Source organism: Argiope bruennichi, chromosome 10 (assembly GCF_947563725.1).
Source record: "Argiope bruennichi chromosome 10, qqArgBrue1.1, whole genome shotgun sequence".
NCBI classification, from domain to species: Eukaryota; Metazoa; Arthropoda; class Arachnida; order Araneae; family Araneidae; genus Argiope; species Argiope bruennichi.
This window is the reverse complement of record NC_079160.1, coordinates 127,419,245-127,443,905: the sequence shown is the minus strand read 5'-3', so window position 1 is coordinate 127,443,905 and position 24,661 is coordinate 127,419,245. Positions and strand designations below refer to the sequence as shown.

The 24,661-nt window shown below is 30.9% G+C and overlaps 1 protein-coding gene across 1 annotated transcript in view; it reads right to left on the bottom strand.

Annotated features, from left to right (window-relative positions):
- LOC129988919 (juvenile hormone acid O-methyltransferase-like) overlaps nucleotides 1-22,066 on the bottom strand; it is a 43,764-nt gene extending 21,698 nt beyond the window's left edge. The window contains exons 1-2 of the mRNA XM_056097205.1: nucleotides 21,984-22,066; nucleotides 1,977-2,273 (exon numbers count right to left, since the gene is read on the bottom strand). Of these exons, the coding sequence (XP_055953180.1) occupies nucleotides 1,977-2,272 (296 nt within the window). The 5' untranslated portion in view covers nucleotide 2,273; nucleotides 21,984-22,066. The remainder of the gene's footprint in view (nucleotides 1-1,976; nucleotides 2,274-21,983) is intronic.
- Between the last annotated feature and the right edge of the window lie 2,595 nt (nucleotides 22,067-24,661).

The window sequence follows — 24,661 nt, the reverse complement described above, 5'->3', positions numbered from 1 at the left end:
AAAATTTATTAAAATTAAGGATGAAAATTGCTCATCAATGAAATTCCCACTATTGAAGAAAATTATAATGTTATCAATGATTAGTAGTAATGTGTCTTTGAACGCGATATAACTGGAAAAGCAGGAAGGGTTGTTTCATTAATTTCTCCAAACAGGGCAAATCCGCAATAGCTTCATTTTTGTCAGGCGAAAATGGAACCGATATTTTTCAGGCGAATGCGCATAGTAATTACACGCACGTGTACGACTCACAAATACAAAGAAGGAATTATTTCACTCAATGACTGTGAGAAATGGCTTTAGAAAGAATGATAAAACTAAACATATTTTTCTTAATTTTAACATAATTTGATGAAACATATTTTCCATTGAATTATTGAAATTACAAATAATTCAATGGAATTTGACTCATTCTACAGTTTGAAATTTGAATTTATCGAATTCTTGAATGTCTTTCTGATTTATTCTATTTCATATTAAAATAATGTTAAAATATCTTCTGCAAATCAAATATATTGATTAATACGAAAATAAAATAGGAATTGTTTTTATTTCTATATTTTTCGTTAGTTTTTTAATTCCTGAATGATCGTCATGAATAATTTTCTAATGCCGCCATTTTGTTTCGAAGAATTTAATGTTGCTCATGGTATTTATTAAAAAATACGATCATTTCATTTAAAAAATAAAGGTTATTTTTGCCGATCACGTAAGATGCTAAATATGTTGTCCATTTTGAAACTTTCTCATATTATTGTTGCATTCAAAATCCTATGTAAAATTTATTTATGATAAGTATATAAAATCAAATCTCATAACGTCTCTCATCATCATAACGAGTGATTTGGATAACAAGTGAAAGAAAATGTTAAAAAAAAATGATTCTCTTAGGAAGCGATGTTTTACAAAACAAGTGACGATGAGACATCAGGGCGTCTCATGCTGAATTGACCTGCATCTCGCGTATCAGTCTGCTCTTGTTTGAAAAGAGTTCTGGACCAAAGAAGTTTTGGTCTGATAGCGTTGCCAGACGGGGAGGGGGGGGGGAAGCTTCAAACAAATGTAAAAAAAAAAAAAAAAAAAAAAAAAAAACAGGAGTCTTCATCGACGAATGAATTGTCTCTGGCCGAGATTATAGAACTGGATAGCGACAGCACCGAAGAGCTGGTGAAAGAACATAGTGCGAACTGTCAAAGAACTCGTGGAGCTGCTTTCTGTGTCGCAGCAAAAAGTTGCGGAGGAAATGTGGTCAGGAGAGGAAAAAATAATAGCCTCAGAAGAGCAACAACTTTCCAGGAAATAAGGGATATGCTGAAAGCACGGGAAACTATTGTATCAGATATTGAGGTGCATTATCCTAATGCAATATCCTAATATTTATAAGCGTTAGAAACTTATTTAACGCTAATGCTATGTTTTATTTTAGCAAAGTTTCCATGTGTAACCAAAGAAACATATCTTTCTTGTCAAAGAAAAAGCATGCATTAAAAATAGTGAATCACATTATTGTAATTTTGTTTAAGTATTTTTTTTTTCGGATCGGAAACCATTGTCCAATTTTTGTATGCATTTTTTAAAAGAAAAAAAAAAAAAGAAACTGTTTCGATTAAGGTGTGTCCAAAAAATGCTCGAGTAAGATTCGGGAACGAGCTGCGCTCATCAAGCGAGTGTCTAGTGAAATGATCATTTTTGAAATTGGCTTTTAAGTTTGATTGCAATGATTAGATTATTTATAAAAACTACTACTGTTTATTTACTTATTATATGTTTGTTTATTCACATTATAAATATTAATATCCCTTCTAATTTAGAAATGTCAGCTTTCTATTACTCGTTTCTTGTTCTCGTTTGTAAATCTAGTTTTCTTTTTAAATTCGAATTTTTGAAGTAAATCCAGTGATCTCACCGGTTTCAAATGAGGCAAGATAGATTTTAGAATATGGCCTGGCATTTAAATGTTAGCAAGAAATACATACCATTCTGAAATGTCAGCTACTATATATTCAATTCGAGGATGGGCATTTTTCTTCTTTGCAATATTTATCATTCCAGGTGTTACATCTAGAGCGATTATTTTTTGCACTTCGGAAAAAAAAGGCAGGATGATATCTCTCGTAGTACCACCAGGTCCACAGCCGATATCCATGATGATGTCATTTCCGTTACTTTTGTTCCAGTCCAACGTTGTCAATATACCATTGAAGAAGTCTCTGACGGTTTCTAAAGGTGAGTGCCATTGGGTGTAATCTTGAGGGCGGAAATTCAAACTCATCCTGAAAATCAATGTGTTGTATTAGCCAGCTAAAAGCTCACATTCATTTCATTTCCACAATCACTACAGACTTTTAAAAAAAATTATGTTCAGCATTTGAAATGTATTTGAAGGTCGATTGAAGTCATGTATTATAATTGAAATTCAATTTTAATCATTCTAAATTTTTTATTCTCCAAAAGACTATTTTTCGTTTCATTTGATCTAATTTGCTTTAAAAATTTTATAAGGGAAATTCTAAATTTCTTTTCAAATTTTTTTTAATGCCAAGTCTTTTATACTATTTCTGACAAAATCCTACAAAACGACACATCTTCAATAAACTGATTTCACAAAGGTATTAGATTGCATATAAGGCGAGAATTAAATCCCCTGTTATTCTGGTGAAACGTGTCCATATGGAAATATTAAATGTTTCGGCAAAAAGATCGGTGAGGAATAATGTTTTGGCGCCTATGAATTTCAATAAACATCCGGTTTTCTTGAGAAAAGGATGAAATTGTTCGAAGAATACCTTTGTTTGTTCTTTTTGCAGAGATTGTAAGTTTTAATCATGTGATGACACTATCTTTCGGAAGTAAAGAATGCATTTTCATTTTGAGGTCTGAACTCATTTCAGATCTTGAAGACGCAGCTAAAAATACTGAACTTCTAAGAGAAATAAAGAAACAAATATTCCAACACCAAAATGGACTAATAACACAATGAACTTTTCATCCATTGTTTGAAAATCGATGAACTGAAGAAATTTTTGCTTATATTATTCTATGCCATATTTTACCTAAATAGAAAATATATTGGTAAAATATTCTTGATACTGAAATCATGTTTGTTGGTAAAGCCATGTCATAAAAAGCAATGCCTTGATATCAAGAAGTATTTATACTTGACCAATAACAGATTGATTGTATTGATTGATGTATCAATCTTTTAATTTATAATTTAATAAATGAAGTTTTATAACAATTTGATGCGATTTTCGAATATTTAAGCATTTTTCACCAGAAACTCCATTTCGTTGTCTGAGACATAGTTTATAATTCTCACATTGAACACTGATTGATTAACTTGGCGACAAATCTTCGTTTGCCAGTGCGCCAAGTCTTACATACAAAGATAAACTTTATAATATGTCCGCCCTTTTTATGCTTGAGCGCATATAATACTAGTTAATGAGTGAGCGCAGATGTGACTGAGAGCAAGTGACACACAACAGTCGGGAATTTTGTCTCCTCAGATTCAATATGGGTAAGACGTATGTTCCTAACTTTCCGTCAATGATGGAATAGGGGCTGCTTTCGCAGGAAAAAGAAATAATGTTGCCGGAAAGAAAAGAAGTTCAAAGAAGTTCAAAGTCCACTTAGGTCCATTTCAGGACCTAAGTGGAAAAGGCATGTTGGATTGCTCTTCCACAGAAGATGAGATGGTTGTTGAACCACCAACTACCCAACCATTCACCCTCTAAAATGATAAACAAGACGAGCCACCAATCACCCAAGCAGCGGCAGCGACGAGCCTTACCCACCGGTAGAAATTACCGATGCGTTTATAGATGCCAACGCTATGGAAATAACCCAAGCAATAACTTTAAAGAACACGGTGGCCAGCTGGGTACAAGAACTTTTTGGCCACCAGAAGAACTCTACTGAATATGCACGAATTAAGAAGGAGCTTGCACAGGTAAGTGGAGTTCTGAACAATGTCCTAGTTAGGTTAAGCACCCCACTATTTAAATTACCTGAGAATGTTAAAACTTTAACTGATAATTGCAATAGAATAAATAATAAGAAATATTCTAATACAGCCTCCGAATTCCGAATGTAAATATAGAAACAACTGAAATAATAATAAAAAAAAAACTCTCCTAGGTACTGACTAGTGCAAGTAGTAGATAGACAAAATGCTAACGGGGATTAGCTGCAATGCCGCCCTATAAACGAAAGTAAGAAAAGAATCGCTGACGCAGATAGGTTCATTGCTCCGGCTGCTCATCTAGTCAGGAAAGTTAAAAATATCAAATTAAATAACGAGAAAGATAAAAACGGAATTGGGGTAACAGCAAATCCCGAATGTATCAAAGAGGTTGTGTTAGATATTGAGGTTGATTATGAAACGCAATCGCTTGTACCGGCAAAACGGAGAAGAATACCGATCTTCTTCGTCACGTCTGGAGCAGGCTAAATATTCTAAAATTTGAGGCCTTGACTTTACGCTCAGAAAGGAGCAATAAATTTCTGAAACTGACTGTAGTGATTGAAGAAGAGCATCGTAGCCTTCCACATCTTTTGAATCACAAGGTACTGAATTCAAAACTTTCATGCTCAAATGCGATAGACCCTTAAAAGTCGTGTTTCGAGGACTTTCCCTCCTGTACTCCTATTGAAGATATCTAAGAAGAACTTAAAAAGGAAGGCTTCACAGTTAACTTAACACAGTTAGTAGTATAACTTAACTATCAAAATTCCAAACTAAGTCACCAATACCGTAATTTTAAATGACAAAATTTACACTCTCACCGAGATGTTTGGTACGAAAATCTCAGTGGAGAGATAGAAAGGAAGAAAGGGACCCTCTGAATGTTGACAATGTTAGGGTTTCTGCCACAGCTCTGAAATATGTAAGCTTCTTGTGAAATATGTCAAGTGTGTACCTCATAGTGCAAAGAACTGTCCTTTAGCCTTTTGAGGATAAATTAAAATGTACAGATTGCACAGGCGTTCATGTGGAGATCTAATGTCAATACCCACGCTTTCCTAAAACTTGTGGAAGACACACCGCCACTAAAAACCTTCTGAAGACCCAGCTGGCCACCAGATCGATATGGGATATTCCCAGGAAGCATCAACCTTCGAAAAATTACAGATATGTTGATGAAAATATGTTATGTTAAAAATCGTTAAGTGTTTTTGGTCTAAGAGACCCTACTCCCCCAGAATGCACACCCCTAATCACGAATTGCCGGATCTACAAAAATGAGAGATCAGGGACCTGTAATGATGATGGTCGCATTTTTGGAGACACGTGAAGGTTATGTGAAATCAATAATTGAACATCACATCATCCTCATCCCCGTTTTAGAGGGGATAAACACGACAATTTTTGAGGTTAAATTAGGAAATCTTCTCACCATCAGAATATTGCCGGCCTATGTGAGAATAAGGGGTGCACATAGATTTCCTCTGGAGGATTTCAAAAACTTTTAAATTTAGGCCCACACGTCATCATTAAGGGCGATATGAATGCAGCTCATATCGCATGGAACAATAATAGAGCCACCTGACGTGGTAACGAACTGTTTAAATTTTTAGCAGGACAGTTCGGTGTCAGCGTTTTGGCACCCTACTCTCCAACTCACATTAATCAAGTTAGGGAATTTGATACTGTGCTAGATATCGCTGTATTAAAGCGAATTCCTTTTAATTCTCAAGTTAGAGTTCTAAATTGTTTAAATTCTGATCACCTTCAGTAGTTTTGACTTTTAATACTGAATCTTTTCCAATTAATCCACCAGTACCACTCTCCACCAACTGAGACAAATTTCGGTATATTCTAAATTTAAAACCCCTTCACCCACTCAAAATTAATAGCAATGATGATGCAGGGAATGCAGTTGTTGTTTAGGGAAAAAAGGACGCTCTCGCAGAAGCCTCTAAACCAAAATTTAATAAACCTTCCGAGAAGTTTCGTTTCGAAATCCAAACCAAAATTAAATTGTGGAATTATTTGCAAAGGATATGTTCTCGTGACCATCAGACGAAAAGGGAACTTCGCAAAACCCAAGATGAGATAAAAGGTTTGAAACTAGGTCGCTCAAAGCAGTGGTCAGCCAACCAGTTAGAGAATTGCAACTACCAGGAAATCCGGCGTCGCACCTGGTTTCTTAGACCAGAGTCTCAAACCCAATTCGGCTGAGAGTGGGATGGACGACACCATTTTTTTCACAGATTGGTAAGGGAGTGAATGAGAAAGCCATGTTGGGATTTTACGTCACATCCGCGAGAAGAAAGCACGTTGGGATTTTATCACTTCGAAAGCTATATCGGAGATAAGCCGTGTTGTCTAGATGCTGGTTAGTACAATGAACTTCGAACATTTGAACAACACTTTAGTTTATAAGTAAGTTTTATAAGTAAGAATATCTCTGCTTCAAAGGCTCCAGTGATATTTTACTTTTTTTTCAGAATAATCTTATGAAGTGTTTTCATTCGGGTCATTTAAAACACTTATTAAAACAAAATAAATTTAAAATTTTTGAACATCACACTTAGAATTTCTTTCAAATTGGTATATAAATCAGTATTGCTTTTTTTGTTATTGTTTTTCAATAGACAAAATAACTTGGGCAAACATTACATTTTATTCAGGTATTTAAGAATTATATATATATATGAAGAATTATTATTATTATATATATATATATATATATATATATATATATATATATATATTTCCTATTTTGTGATGAAAAGTTTTAAATCGAACTTCTTATATAACATATCAAAAACAACAACATTATATTTATTGTATAAAGATTGAACAAAATTGGTACAAGAAATATAATTTGGGAAGTTTTGAAGGGAAAACAAAGCCCACAATGAACAGTCCTTAAAAATTGTCCTTGAATTAACCCAAATTTTGTAAGCTCTATGTCAAGAGCAAATGCAGCAAAATCTTTGATTTTTTTAACAAATTTTATAACATGTATACTTAGCTTAATAACCTAAAAAAACTGTGATTATCACAAGAACAGACTTATTTCATTATTTTCAGTTTCTCATTCCCCAACACATCTTCAATATATTATGATTTCTATGAACTCAAAACAACGACAACATTAATGCATATTAAATTTTGAGAGCCATCGTATGCGCAAATACAAACACAGGAAATGTAAAGAAAAAAAATAGCTGATATTTTTTGTTTAGGATTTAAAATTCTAGAGTTTCTTCAGTAACTAAGACTAAAATAAATTAATTTTCGCCAGTTTCGGATCACATAATCACCTTAAAATTACTTTGAAAACAAATTTTTTTTATATATATTCAATTAGTGATTTAATATCAAATTTTTCTTATTGCAGTTACAAAAAACGAGATGTTATACAGGGTGTCTCAAAAACCTTGACCGCGGCTTTTAATCCCTAAATATTGATCGTAGACATATACTGTAAATTACAAAGTTGCGTAAAAAAAGTTGCAAAATGTTATAAAATCGATTAAAGTTTTCAAGGGATTAAATTTTAAAAAATACAAAATTTAAATTTTTATACGGACCTCATACAAAAAAATTCCCAGTGAGTAAAATGTGCCCCATCCTGTAATAAGGTCAAGTACAAAATTTCAGAATTTTATCATGAAAACTCTCAAAGATATGTTAAAACAAAGTTGGAGAAGGATCAATCACAAATTAAAATGCAAATGTTTACAGCTTCAGTGCAGATGACCGGACGCAGGAATGCGTCCTAAGGAAATAAAATCTGCTTCACATCTTTAGTTTTAAATACAAATTTTAAAATCTATGTTCCCTGAAAAATACTTTAAAATTTTATGTCATGAATTACAGAATATAACTTAAAAATACCACAGTCAGTGAACTTGGTAAAAAATCTTATGTAAAATTTTCTTATGTAATCTTTCCTTTAAGTTATTATTTCTACAAATTTTTAATACTTTTGAAACAATAAGTAGTAAAATTATTATTTATTTAATTAATCATTACTTTCTTTGTTAATTTGTGTACCATCCCTAAAACACGAACATCCGACATGATTTTTTTTTCTCTTTGCTAACTCATATCTAAGCATCGAAAAGTGGTTTTATGCAGTTTCATATCTTTGAGACTTTTTGTGATAAAATGCTGAAATTTCGTTCATAACCTTATTAGAGGATGAGGCATATTTTACTCACTGGAATTTTTTTTGTATCGGGTCCGTATAAAAATTTTAATTTTGTATTTTTTAAAATTTAATCCCCTCAAAACTTTAATTGATTCCATAGCAATTTGCACCTTTTTTTACACAACTTTTTAATTTACAGTATATGTCTACGATCAATATTTCAGCAATAAGAAGCCCCAGTCAAGGTTTCTAAGACACCCTGCACATTTACTTCTTTTTTTATCATTACCAACCGCGCACATAAGTTCAAACCTTTATACAAGTTCTAATAATGTTTTATAGATTACAAAACCCCACCAAATGTTTTCTGACTTATAATAATCATACATCTTGTTCTTCCAGAATTATTGTGATCAATATATTAATTTCCTTATTATAAATTTTCATTACCTAGTTCCTTTTATGATATTATTTAAACAGTCTAATGAAATGTTTATATTATACAGTGAAGAATTTATTTTACTACAAGTACTTAATTCTCCATTTTATACATTGTTTCATTGTAATCTAAAGTCATTCGTTTGTGTGTGTGTTTATGGGATACAAACTTTCAGTAACACATATTTTTCTTTTCTGAAACTGACACATTTTCTGCTTCCACCATTATTTCTCCTTTTCTATGAAAAAGAAACTTTTTCTTTGCATTTGATTAATGGATAAGATAAATTTTTTAGTGCTCATTTCAAATCAAAAAACGATGATAAAGGATTTTTCAAATATGCACACTTGCATGCATATAAAACATTAAAGTAAACTTTCAAGTTATGTAATATATTGTTATTTACTTTAAAAACTGTTATTAGTTTTTATTAAATTCACATAATTTTTACTTTTATGTAATTTTTGTAATATATAACTCTCAAATCTATCTAACCTAATTAACATAATTGTAGTGAATAGACTCATTTATACCATAGCCTAATGATTTAATAGTAGACAGACAATTCTATAATACTTTTTAATTTATCTCTTTTTAATTTGTATTTTATAATATGTTATTTCTGAGTGGCAAGAATTTATTTCTACGAATGTTTATTTAATGTCACAATGCATACATAGTTCACTGAAAAAAATAGTATAATTTAGAAACAGAATATACCACAAAATTAATTTCTGCCCTGACCAAATGGTCAAATTTGAAAAGGGAAAAAAACATAAGAAAATGAGTATGAAGAGAAGTGGTATACATTTTATAAAATTCTTCACCAAGCTTGAAATTTACTACAAGTTAGATTCTGAATAAGTTTATTTATTCATAATGATACTAATTGCGTATGAAATTATTTTATTTACATTATTCAGATATTAGCTTAGTTTTCATATAACCACTTTGATAAAGGAAAATATATCAACAGCTTTTTGAAAATTTTTATAGAAGAAAATTAAATATAACTGTACAAAACAATTGGTGCTTTTTTTTAAAAGCAAATATTTTAACAAACAAATTTCATTTCTTAGAGTTTTTTTTTTTTTAAATAGCAAATGTAAAGAACATATTGGTTGTAATTAGATTTTCAAAAATTAATTACTGAAAATAATTAAATAGATTGAGTATATTACATATCCAATTAAATAAGCAATTCAAAATATTCATTACATAAAAGCACCACATATTTACTTGATAATATGATCCTTTGCTCATCATAAAATATTAACCATTATTGACATCAATATAATTTAAAAATTTATGTAAATATGCAAATTAAATAAGCAGCTGTTATATAGAAAATTGTTTTCATACATTAACAAAAATATCAAATGTAATAACTATTTATAATTAATTTATATAATGGAAATTTCCATTTTCCAAAAAATGTAAAATGTCCGACACTCTAATTTTACAGCAAAATCTTTAGACAAAAATTCATTAAACTATATTTAAATCGGTGATCAAATTTTTATGACACATAACAATGATACCCAAGAAGAAAGGGGGGGGGAATTATATGGGAGTTTATGCAGAATCCACTCATGAAACAGATCATATTAAAGAAATTAAATTTGTTACTGGCTATTTTTCTTAGATCCTTTTTTCATTGTCTTGAATTTTCTTTGTTTGGAAATGAGTTTGTTTGGTGGCAATTTTGAAATTTCTGGCAATACTTTTGATTCGTAACAACCAGGTGATGCAATCTGAAACATTGCTTTTATAGACTTGGTTTTTTCATGAGCTGCAGGCAGAGGATGTAAACTTTTCCAATCTTTTATAGTCGATTCCAATTCTTTTAATTCTTTAAGTCGTATGACTTTTTCATATTTGCATCCTCATCTTGGTTTTGTAGTGAAGGAAGTATTGCTTCTTTCTCAAAAGCCTGCTCTTCTTTGCGATTGTGAATATCAATTACTAAATGATCTTCCTGATTATTTCCTGTTTTTCAAATTCAATACATTTTTTTTTTTTTTTGCATTTAGACAAATGTAATGGATGTACTTATATATAACAAATTGCAAGAAATAGAATATATGCACACATTGCATTGATCGCATTTTACATTACAGCAACATGCAATGCTGGTTTTTTCAATATCATACGAAAAAAGTGATGGTCCAACTTCTTTGGTAATAACATACGATGTTTCATTCAGCTGGATGAAGCTGTAACCTCCTTCATTCGACATTTTAGTGCTTATATCATGTCTCTTCCGAATAAGAGCCATCTTATGTGTTAATTTACCCCGTTCTGTTGATATAATTCGCGATAACAACTTTTTTGCAACGGCATTCATTATGATGGATATAGATTTATGCAACCTTTTCATAATTATACCCTCACTTTCTTCGTATTTTATTGTCGGTGCCACCTTTCAAGCTTCATGTTAGTGTTCACACCCAAGCCTTTTCGATAACAATATGCCCATTTTTGGGCTCTTTTGTAGTATGTTTTTTTGAAATATTCTTCAAACTTCTCAACAAATTTTTCGACTAATACATGAAATGTTGTCTCATCTATTTCGGTAAGTGTATCTTTTAATTCAGATTTAACAATGGATTTATTGTCAGAATTCTTAACTTTAACATTTATATTCTTATTTATATTTTTGTTAACATGCCAAATACAAAGGAGATGAATAGGCTTATTAGAGAAAGTCATTTCCCAAGCATTAACAAATGCATTTGTATCATCTGCCATTAGGATCGCAGTTTTTAAGTTTGCGATACGTTTCTTGATACTTTCAAAAAAAGCTGGAGAAAGGCTTCCTGTTCGTGAAGAAAACAAAGTGGCAACAGGCAAGCCTTCATGATTTTCATCATGAACCATCAGGGTTGTTAATTCAAATCCATATTGGTTTGTTCCATGAGTGGAATCAATCATTGCACATGAACTACCATATAATTCAAAAAGTTTTTCTTGTGCATCATTCATTAAACCCAACAAAAAATCTTCCTGAAGAATTGAAAGGTAATCTGGCAGGGTTTCACCAATTGCTTTATACAGCAGCACAGGATGGAAAGACTTTTTTTTTTTTTTACCAGGATATTAACAGATGTAGCATAATCTTGATGATGCATAGTGTTATTTCCGATTCGATTGTCCCTGCTATGTTATGGAGATCTTTTCTTGTTTTTAAGCTAAATCTGCTTGTTGCCGAGAAGTTCTTCCTTGTTTTATCCAATATCTTGGCCAAAAGGATTCCAAGCTGTAAACCTGCAGCAAGATCTAATCTTTCGTTTTTAGATGGAGGTAATTTTCCAACATCCAAATCATGCCCAACATGCACCGACTGATATCGAATATTTATTTCTGCTACATCATCAACTGTAATTGTTGTAACATTCATAAGTGCTGGGCAAGTGGAACCTGCTTTTATAGATCCAGAGACTTTCAGGTGGCGAATTCTTTCACCTTTTGGTTTAAATGATCCACTGCGATGGCAAAGGCAATAAGACAGTTATTTTTTTTTTTTTTTTTTTTTTTTTTGCCAACGTCTTTCTTTACTGAAGAGTTCCGGATGATGAAGAACGATTGAATCTCCTTCTCAATTTGTAATTTCCACTCGAAAAAATCTTCTTCTGAATAAAAAGTCTTATTTACAAACTGAAGAGCTAAAGGATGTCTATTCTCTAAATGCTTATATAATAATGCAACTGTGCGAAATGTACTGTCACACATCCCACAAAGTTGATTCGCTTTGATTTGAGTTTCCAGTTCAGGATGAAATTGTCTGATATGAGCATTTAAATTCTTTTTCACCTCAAATGTTATTTCGCATCTTTCGCAAATAATGTTTTTTCAATCATGATGATAGCACACTCGCATCAATAAAATCTGCAAAGAATAACAAATGGTGTGTCTTAGAATCTCGCGGATACGAACAAATTAGACACAGATGTGACGTAAAACCCCAACATGGCTTTCTCATTCACTCCCTTACCAACGTGTGGAAAAAATTGGTTTCATCCATCATACTCTCAGCCGAGTTGGGTTTGAGGCGCTAGTGTTTCTTAGGAAACCATACACCCGTGAAAGGGGCAGAGGGGAGGTTCGCTTTTTCTCCCATTGGAAGTCTTGCCTGATAACATTCAAAACCAGTTTGAACCCCATTCTCGCGCTTCCCTTTCCATCCTCCCTTGATTCATTTCGTAAATGACTAGCTGGAGATGGAGGGTAATGGGCCATAAAAGGCCAATAAATCATGCGTAGCTCTTTGAAAAAAAGGGGGTAGGGAGTGATTAGTTTAGGTTTGCTAAAACATATGTTATCTGTTGGCAAGAGTATTTGGCGAGAAAATGTATTGGAATTTTAAATAAATTTTGATACTTAAACACAAGGAAAAAACTTTTGTCTCTATGTGTATGTGCTGGTTCTGTACACCTCAGGTCGTCTGCCCATCAAATTTGGCAAATATATACTTCGGAGGGTAGGAAAGTGATTTTTTGAACTTTTAATTAGAATCTTAATTAATCAAAAATTAAGAGAAATATTGACTTTTTTCCGTGTTAACTTTCTAAAAATTTACGGTAAAAAAAAGTTTTTACTTTCAAATCATATCAATTCTCTGCATTATTCATTCACAGTCAAAGTGTGCTAATTACAGTTCTCAAATGAAATCAATAAACTTTAAAAGAAAATCTGAAATAAAAATTCCATTCTAAACAATTGCACCTGAACTTAACTATTACCATCACAAACGATTCCAATTGTTTTAAGAAAAATGGATTATTTAAATGTGCATTTCAGCTAATTAATATCACACAAGTCAATAAGAGAACTTAACGGTTGATAAATTTCCTACTATTTGAAATTAAATCTGTTCAAAGCTTTTGATAAATCTGGTAATCAAATAAATACCTCATATACACATGAAATAAATAACTTAACAAGCCTGGTATAGTTATAAAAATACATCTTATCTTATATTTAAAAATCTAGTGTTCTCGTTTATATGAAAACTTTATCTTTTTACGTAAATATAAACGGAAGATCTTGACTATAAAACACACATGCTATCTAAGATCTGTATTCTTTTTACAGAATAAAAATACGCAAGGACTAATAAACCAATAAAATGAATGTTGTTTTAAAAATTTTAAGATAATTTACATTAGAGATAACATTTTTTGTATTAATATTTTTAAATGCACTGAATTGCATATTTCTTTCTCCCAAATATACGTGTGTTAAATTTAGTATCTCTACGTGCAATGGTCGATATTTTAAATAGACTGATTGACGCATATATATACATTCACTTTTATTCTTGGAAGAAAATCGTATTCTATTAATTAAAACTTTTTGATTAAAGTCTGAATATTCCAAAGTTAAATTTTTGAATAATTTTAAACGAAAAATTTGGAGATATATATGTGAAATTTAAAGTATATGCTTCCGTGTTAAAAGTCAATTTTTTCCATTCCCTCCCCTTCCCACTCCTTTGTGTGTGTGTGTGTGCGTATGTTATCAGGTATTTTGTTATTTAAGTTCCTACATCAGTCCTTATTTTATTTTATGAATTAAAAATAAAATTCGGGATATTTTAATGGAACAGTACAACTGAAAATGGAATAATAATACGTAAGAAAGCATTTTTTAAACTTTCCCCGACTTTACTATTTATTTGATTTTTATAATATCGCAATGTATTGAATATTATTTTAAAATATTCTTAGTGTGATTTCTTTTATCTTTTGTGACATTGTTACAAATTTATATAATTTTAAAACGTTGTATTCTCTTATTTTTCCATTGATGATGTAAATTTTGAAAGTAGAATGCACAAGAAGTTTATAAAGAATACTTATGATAAATATTAATCGCAAAATGCATATGCAGGTAAGTTAACACAATTTTCTAGCTGGATGAAGAATAATTTAAATATGACGAGTCTGATTAAATGCCAATCTTAACAAAGAGCGATTAGTTAAAAAAAGCAATAAAGAAAAATATCCTCAGCTCTTGATAATTTTAAGTAGTTGTAGAAAGTTATTTTGTTTTAGACTTTCATTTAATGACAGAGGGCCCTGCAGTCAAATTTATTCAAGTCATAATCGAGTATTAATTAAATTAATTTTGGAATTTTATTCTAGTAATATTCCCAATTACCATTTGCTAGTTATTCGTTATGCTATTTTATAATTCTAAAAAATTAGGAGCTTTACAGTTTAAAAACAATGTATTCCCTCTTTTTACAATATTGTTTAGTGTAATAAAAAGCTGTCTTTTGTTTTCGATATTTTGCTTAAAATTAATTTTACGTTTTGACTGTGCACTTTTTTTATTTGTGCAATATTGAAATGGACTTTTTAGAAAGGGGCTTGCGATTTCAGTTTTCAAAATTTACTACTTAAAATTGCCGAATAAAAATTAAATTAAAATCAATAAAAAAAATTTGGAAAGGAAAAGGGGCTTTGAGATTTGCATTATCTTAGAGTCCCTGGAAGGTTTAAAACGGCCATGAATTCTTCTGAAATTAAAAATAATTGCATTGTTTAAAATATGAAAAAACGCATAGCTAATCAGTAAACATTTCAATAAAGGTGAAGATGTATATTTTTGAAGAGTGTATTACCAGAACTTCATTCAACACTATTTTTTTTATGATTTATTGTATATATAAGAACGATCTTCAATAAAATGAAAGTTTCTGCAGAACATATACTACATATATTAAAGTAAAAAAACATTTTTCTTAATTCTATTTTATTTTTTAACGGTAGATTTGGATTATGGTTTAATAAATAGTGCAACTAGAAGAAAATGAAATGTGAATTCAGCTAATATCTCCTACAAATTTTCGCAGATACAAATGATCAGTTAGCAAAATATTAATATACTTCTAAGTTAGTAAGCTGCTTATTTTATACACCGTATACTTACAATACTTCATATACAAAATGCAAAGTCATATAATGAACAAATAATTTATCTTTATCAGAGTACAGATTTTTTAAAAAAATGTAACAACATTTAAATTAAATCTACGATGATAAACAGAAAATTTTAAACTTGTAATAGCGTTCTACTCTGGAAACTGATTTTTTTAAAAACTGCTATAGCATGGAAACTTAGCATCCGTAGTTGGAAGATTTTCTTACTACTTACGGCATTTCAAGAATTGCTTTTGCAACTTTTCCCTCCTTATAAATCATTCCAATACCACTAATCTAATTTAATTGTACTTTAAATATAAGAAACCACTTTCTTTTAAGTGCCTATATTTAAATAACATATATTTTAATGTTCCAAATTATTGAAATAAATAAACGAATCAAGAAGAAATAAAGCAAAAGATAATGAATCTCAAACTCTTCGTTTAATGCAAAACGTTATATTTATGTAAAGTAATGCATTTATATCCAAAATCTAGAAGAAATGATTATTATTTCGAAGTGGATACACTATTTATATTAAAAAAAATATCATTCCTCAATGATTTTTATCATACATTTTTGAAAAGCAATTTATCTTTCATAAAAAGCAAAGTGGAAATTATTCATAAAGTACTAAAACGCATGAAATTGTGTTAATGAACGTATCGTTACGTATTCGATATTGTGTCAAACATCATGCTAACTCTTGGCAAATATGACACTGTTAGATAACGTTTAAAATGTTGTAACCTCTTCTAGAATTGACCCTTATCAGTAACACAACCGCATTGTAAACGAGACTATTGATTGGCAATTTTATGACTGGTACTCAAAAGTCATACAACCGAGATGGGGTTGAGAGTTTCATTTTGCAAACAGTTTAATTTCGGATCGGCCGACGGGGGGCACGGAATTCAGGAAAAAACTCAAACCGAACAAATCGCCAGGATTGGATGAAATTAGCAATCGCATGATTAAAAATCCCCATCCAATGTTTATTTCATACTTAATTTTTCTGCTAAATAAACTGTTAGAATTGTCACTACCTCAACATTTTCGTTCCATCTCGCTACTCAATAGCTTGAGCAAAATATACGAATATGTGCTTCTCAAAAGCATGAATCAATTTTTCAGCGACTACACCATAATCATAATGGAACAATTCTTAATCAGGAAAAAATTTATCGACGAATCACCAGCTTATTCATGTTACAGAATCGATTCAAGATGGCGTGAAATCCGGTGCGAGTAAAAAGTTTAATTTCTTCCCCTAGACCAATCCTGAGTGGCTGTGCTCAAGGAAGTTTGCCCTCTCCAGTTCTGTTTAATATTTATGCTAATATTTTACTGAAAATTAAGTATTTTCACATAGCAATTTTTGCTGACGAAACAACTATTCTTACACATCACAGGGATGCACAAATAATCATAACACAATTACAACAGTACTCCTTTTACAGTGTTGGCTCATCGGCTGAAAAATAAAAGTCAACCCAAGTAAATGCGCGAGCCTCCTTTTCACTAAAAAATTGATAATGTCCGATCTAAATCCAATCCAAATTTTCGAACAACCCTTCCCAGTAGTAAATAAGTACAAATAGGGTTAATTTTAGACTCTAAATTAAGCTTTAATAACCATACTAAAGCGGCCCTCAGCAAAGCTACGATAACGAGTGTTAAATCAACAGCTTAACTACTCCATGGAGTAAGCGATCGATTAGACTAAAGCTTCTGCTCTACAATGCAATTTTAAGACCACTGTTGATGCAGGGCTCTCAATTTTTTTTTTGGGGGGGGGTGCACTTCTGCCCAAAACATTAAGAAGTTGTAAATTTTTCAAAATAAAGATTTGATGAAGATTGTTGATGCTCTCTGGTACATGGGAAGGAAAATACTTCATGATGACCGCCAAAACTGAATATGTTTCAGAATTTATCAGAAGAAAGTCAGTCAAGTTCTTTGAAAAAAATACCCCAAACTCTCAACGAGTTGCTTCCATTGCCAGCATATGATCCTGCTGTGTGATTGCGACGATCTTTCTCTAGACCACTTTGTCCCACAAGCGGAACTCTGAAACATCAGGACATTGCCATTGCCCGAAATCTTAAAAATATGAGGTATCTCTGTCAAGTGTATTGTAATAACGTCGCTAAGGAATTAACCGCTATTCACGATGGAGTAAGTTTCAATAAAATCTGTTATTTCCGAATTTGGTATTTTTTTAAGAACGAAACATTGTAAGAATTTAAATCCTTGATTACTGACTTATTTGCAAAAAGAGTTTTAAAGAAGACTGCAGATTTGTAGAGACCGGTTCAAAATGTTTCTTTCACTGGACTGGAGGATGTTTTGAGGTATGGCTCTCAAATTTGGGGGCCATATCCGCCCAAAACATTAAAACGTTGCAAGTTTTTAAAAATAAATATCTGATGAGGATTGATAATGCACCCTGTTACGTCAGAAGGAAAATATTTCATGATGACCTCCAAATTGAACCAGTTTCGGATTTTATTAAAAAAAAACCATCCATCAAGACCTTTGAAAAATTACCCCAGATTCTCAACGAGTTGCTTCAATTGCCAGCATATGATCCTGCTGTACCCAGCTCTAGGAAAAGAACTGGGGCTGCCATTGATAATATTTACATTCATTTCCCGTAAAATGACAGAGAATTCTCGTTGCCAATCTGAGGGATTAAAGTTTTTTCTCAATTATTTCTTTTTCTTCCTAAGTTAGCTACAATGATAGCTATGCTTGTAAAAGTTTCTGGATTTTTTTTTCAAAAATAATTAATTAAAGTAGTTAATTAATGCAGTCCCCATAGTAAAAGGCACATGCACCTAAATTCCATGAAAATTCTCTATTCCTTCATAATTAATCAAAATATTATTTTTATATTATAAGTAATAATGTTATATTATTAATTATATTATTTTATATTATTATTAGATACTAATTTAAAAATTATACCAAATTTCTTGATGTTGAAGTTTTATGCGCTCTTCTAAACTGGTTTCAATTAATTTAATTCTTTCCCTAAATTTACGAATCATGATTGCAATTCCAAATGATGATGTGGAGGTGCTCGTGACCACTTTGTCACACTGCGGAAACATCACGACGTTGACATCGAGAATGCTTATTTCTGATAAGAGACCATTGATTGATTCCACTTTTGCAAAGTTGATATGAGTTGGCATGAATTTTCGATAAATAGGAATTATTTCAAACTATAAATTTAATTAATATTCATGTTTTCAAAAATCTCTATCTTAAGATTGTCAATAAACATCTCGATTGCAGAAATTGCTTCTAATATAATAACATAAATTGAGTGATTGTATAGAAATTTCAATAATTTGTATAATACTGTTACAATACGGTACAACTTTTTTTTATAACTCTAAGTTTTTCTTCTTTTTTTATATCAAGCAATGTTCAGTTATTATCAGCATTTGGAAATTTTAACAGTGAAAATGAAATAATTATTGACAGTTTAGACTAACTGCACCAAAAGTATTGCAGTTCATGAAAGAAATCTAACTTAATCTTGCAAATACACATTTTAAAATCGCATATTTCATGTAAAATGAAAATTTATATCAGTAATTAAAAATATACAAAGAAAAAAACTGAAGAGATGGTTATTTGTCCACAGAAACAACATACTATAAACTTATTAATTCTCTTATCGGTTCGCAGAAACATATTTTAAATGAACATTTGTTTTTAGAAGTAAGTTACTTCTAATTAATAAAAATGATTATTTTTTTCTTTTAGCATTCCAGTATTAAGAGTACATATTAGGCAGTATTACAAAAATATATTAAATGAGAAATATTAACTTGAAAGCTATAATTGCTTTATTTGTAAAAGTATTAACCTTTTCTGCATTAATCATTATATATAAAAATATATTTGCTTCTTGAAGTAAATACTTTTTTAATTAGCTTTTTTACCAATGTATTTTCATCAACATTTGAGTTCCCTTTAATGAAATCTTTTTAAATGAAAATTCTTTTATAATGAAAATATACCTTTTCCTTCAGTACTATCTGAATAATATGCAATATGAATTTGCACTGAATATTGGAAGACCTATGTCAAATTTTGTTTTCTGCCAATCAGCTTCCAAAATACCCCCCCCCCCTCGTTTTCTGATATTTGTGTTTAATAGCATTCCATCGATTAACAACCAATATTCGCATTCTAATGGGCACCTTCGTTACTATTAGTCCCCAAACTATACAGTTAATAATATAAAAGTTCTTTTATTAGAGAGTATAAGAGAAACCTTTGGATAGAGTAATTACACTGTTTTCTATTCTCATCATTTATGTAAAACAATTCAAAGCACGTTTAGTAAATAAGGGAAATTCTTTTAAAAAAATTAACACTCATTATAGTCGAAAGTATTTGACAATGTGTGGGAAAATATTATTAATATTTATTACAGAGGGTTGAAACTGTGTCATGCATGAAAGAAATTTTCTTCTGTACATAATCATAATATTAAAACTCTCTGCAGGAATGATAGATGTATATGTGCATTGTGTGGCACACATTGAAGATTGAAAGCTTTCAAACAGAGTACATAGTTAATTTCTATACTAAAATATTATACACGATTCACTTTTTCGGTTATCAAAATTTAGTGATTTAGAAATACGAAAAATAAAATTTAATTCATAATTTGATTTTTTATTAAAGAAATACATTTATAGTTTCATTAACTTTTAGAAAATTACAAAATTTCATATGACTGAAGCATTTCAGATTAATTATAATGTAGCTATAATATTTGTGGTGTCTGCAAAAAGATTATAAAACTGGTTTCGTTTCGTTTACTGTACAACCAATCTAGACAGCAGAGATGAACACATTTCTTACGCTTTGTCCAAGATTCTAACATTTAAGATTGACACCTAAAAAATTCGTTCACTAAATTTTTAGCAGTAATAATTTAATAACAACTCAAATCAAAATTATTTTTAGGTTTAGAAGTAACTAAACACAATTGTGCTTACTAAAGAAGATTTTTTAATGCGATAAGTGATCAGAATGAAGGATTAACTTTTTTACTGATGATGTAAAAAGAATGGTGCATTAAATATACTTTTTAAAAAATAAAATCACTGTTATCAAAATAAACAAGCATATATAATCAATATTCAGAAAAAATTTTTATTAAAAAATTCCTGAAACATTGTTCAAAATTTGATATTTTTCGCACAAAATTTAGAAAGTACTGAAATAGTTCGCTTCTTCATAAGATCGAAATACGAAAGCAATTATAACGAATAAAGAACAAAACAAGAAAAAAACGTCTATTAAAAGCAAAAAATTTATGAATTAATCTTTAAAGCAAGTTTAAAAAAAAAAAAAAAACCATCTGATTTCACACACCTTGGACGTGTGAAACAAACCTAACTCGCCTCTTGTATGAATGCGTGAGAGGGCGGATTAAGATTAACGGTTTGAAGATTCGTTCTTAAGGTAAGTTCGTTTAGACGTTCAAAAAATTTATGAAAAAAAAATTAAAACTTCACATTAAAAAAAATAACGCTTTTTTTTCCACAGGTGATTGGCCGATGAAAAATGACTCAAAAGCACACTAATGAAATTAATGATCGAAACAAAGCCGTTAAAAATTATAAATAATAATTAGGATTATTATGCTACAGCGAAGAAATGCATTTTCTGAATGAATAGACTTATTCATTTGGGTAGCCTCGTGCTACCACAGATTATGTCAAAATAGCTCTCATAAGCAATCTTCTATTCGCACTTTAAAACTAAAAAGGAATAAGTAAAAGTGTTGGGATTTTTTTTGAATTCTTATTGCTACGCTTTTTTTCTATCTATAATAATGGATATATATTTTCATAGGTCTTTTTTTTTAAGATACCAGAATTCCAGAAGTTAAATTTAAAACAATCTAGGAATAATCCAAAAGCAATTTATTTTGCTATATTTGTTACGTTTTAGTTGCTTTTATATTCATTTTCTAATGTTGAATAGAATTAACAGTAGCATTATTAGTGATACATTTTCTTTATAATATATAATAATATTAACGGGATTATATGGATCGAACACTTTAATGACTTAATACTAAGAAAAAATATTGCTCTTGATTGAATGGAACCTTCATGCAGACACTAGAGATTCATTATTTTATCATAAAATAAAAATCGAGAAACTTAAACATTAATATCTAAACTGAATGTGATTAATTTTAAATGTAATAAATACAAATTTCAATTTAAAATATAAAAAGTGTTATGCAGAGGATATTTTGTATTTATATACGTAGAGAAAATCGCCTAAAGATTATGTTTCTTGTTCAGTTCTTATTTATTAGTTAAAAAAGGGATTTCTCAAAACATTAATTAATAATCGGAAAATGACTAATTTAATAAAGAAACAAATACTAGAAAAAGGGAAACTAAAATATAAAAATCAAATATATGAAGTGAATAGAAATTTTGAAAAAATCCTACTTACTTTTATTTTTTGAGTGCAATTATTTTTCAGCTGAGTTCTAAAACCTGCAGGATCAGGATCACCTTGTGAATGAAAGAGAGACGTCTAAGGAAAGTGCTTTATAATGGTGTCACTGTTGCCATTCGTGAAATAGTTACATGATTACGTGCGTTGCCAATTTACGTAGTATTGAAACTAATCATTAAAGTATGAATTCACGTAGTATTACGTATTTAGTATTACGTAGTATCTCAAACCGTTTTAAAATGGGGTCGAATGAATTGAAATGGAACAAGATGTTCGGGGTATTTTAATAATAAAATCTGCTACTAGAGGTAAAATAAACAATGATAAGTTTAAGGAATAAATAAAGGGGACTATTTTAAAACGTTAAAAACGCATATTCTGATTTCTATTGCTGCTTGCACATGTCTGAGAGTTGTTTTCTTATACATATATTAGAAATTAAAATAATAGATAGCCTATACATTGAACAAAAACAATAACAGAAAGTTTTTATAATAAATGCAAGATTTTTAATTTTTTTCTCAATAGATACACTTTTTAATCATCCAATGTTTTAAATAAACAAATATTCACAGATATTTTGAATAAAAAATTCGTTAAAGTATAAATAAATAGATATATTTTAATGAATTATCTCAAATGAACAGTCGCCATTTCCTCAAATAAAAATGCTCAATACATACACATGAGCAATTTTAGGAATGAATTTATAACAAATAATATTCCTTTTGAGTATAAAACCTCTTAAGTTGGTCCAATAAAATTTGTTAAACCTTAGAAACCACATTCTGCTCTTCTAACAATCCTCATTTGAAGGATCCTAGAGGTAGTTAACAGAATTTCCTTCTATCCAAATTTTTTGAGGTATGCCGTATTTTGTATATTAATTTATATGCATTTCTATATATTATTATTCCTTTATTTGATTTAGGATTTATTTTATATCTGAAATGTGAACATCCTTTATTTAACGTGACATTTTCCGCACTGAAGGACTTGCAAAAATTAGTGACGAGAAGCTCCCTGTGTGGCTCTCGCTTCTTTGGTTTCTGAAGTAATGGCATGAAGTTTTCTCCCTCAACTCCAAAGACAGGACATGCGTTTTGCCAGAGAGGTTGCAACATGGCCGGTGATGATCATGAGGGATCAACCTAAATCTGCCAGAGTGCTATTGCAATGAGGATGGTCATTCAATTTATGTCTGACGCTATGTTATTTTGCGGTTACCTTTCACTTGAAGTTTCATCTACTTTTAAAATCTCTGCAATTCTCTTGTTGTACTTTTGATGATTAAACAAATATGAGGATTCTTCTTCGCGATTTCATGTGGGAAGATTTATGGAATTGAGTCTCCTCTTGCAGAGAAAGGACTGCTTCCGAAAAGCCGTGAACTTCTACCCCGTCGGGCCTTTTCCAGGACCTGAATGGAAAGAGATATCCATCGATACAAGTCATGTGAATGATGCATCCAGGAATTTTCCTCCTTCACCGCTGCTTTTTTTCTTTTGATGTTATTCCAGCTGCTGATCCCCCGAGCCATGCGGAGCTTCCACAATGGCCTGCATCATCTACCTTCTCAGTTATTGCCAAAGATTATTTTGCTTTCATTCAAACAATCATACTGCGCAACACCATATCTGAATGGGCGGCTGCGCTTCAACAACACAAAAAAGCGAGCATAACAGCTGCAAGTGATGAAGGAAATCTCGAAATCGAGTGATGTTGCGAGAAGAGCTTTAGCGCACCTTTCTGTCGCCCCGTTTAATCCCCGAATCAATCGAAGAGTCGAAAGAGATCTGCAGTAGAGTTAATCAGAGAGCGTCTGAAAAGAGTGAAACTAAACCATCCGATTAAGCTGGTGAAAAGATCAAAATAAAAATCAAGCTAAATTTAATAAAGTTATAGATAACTTAATGCCCTACGAGAAATATTAAACGTTGCGGTTAGTTGAAATTTAATAGCCCAAGTAAAGATCAGAAAAAAAAAATTGTTGTGGACGCAGACAACCCCAAAACATTTAACCCTTTGCACTCGGAAAAGTAATTCCATGCATTATTATTCAGCTAATGCAAGGGCGTATTTATTGTTCCGAAAAATAAATATATATATAATTGTTTCAAGTTGAATTTCCTCAAAAAGTTAATTTATATCTTTTTACCAATCTGTAGGTACTTTTAACAATCAAAATTGAAAAAAATATAAATAAATTGTCGAAATGATGCACCGTATCGAATGGTGACCATGAGTCACCTCTCGCATACAGATTAATTGTCAGGAATTAAAATAAAGAAAATATATTATGGAAAATAATTTTTTGAGACAACCTCTCACCCTGTTGAACCAGCTTTGCTGGTCATTGAGACTGCTGTTAAAAATATGCAGCTTCCTGAACAGTCCTGGGGAGAAGTGTGTGCATATAGATGGTAGTTACTGCTAATGTAGTGACTTTTAGTTCTGTACAAATATGTATATAGCAGCATTGATCTTAATGATTTTTTTTATCACCTATAAGCCCCCGGGGGGACATCTCGAAATGAGAAGGAGATACTTCCAGTATGGTGGTTGGATCTCCCCACCCTGGAGGGTACACAAACGAGTTTGGGATCTGGTTCCTCCCATAGATGACGGGACGTACTTCCTTCAGGAAGGGTTGTACCGTGGCCGGTGATGGC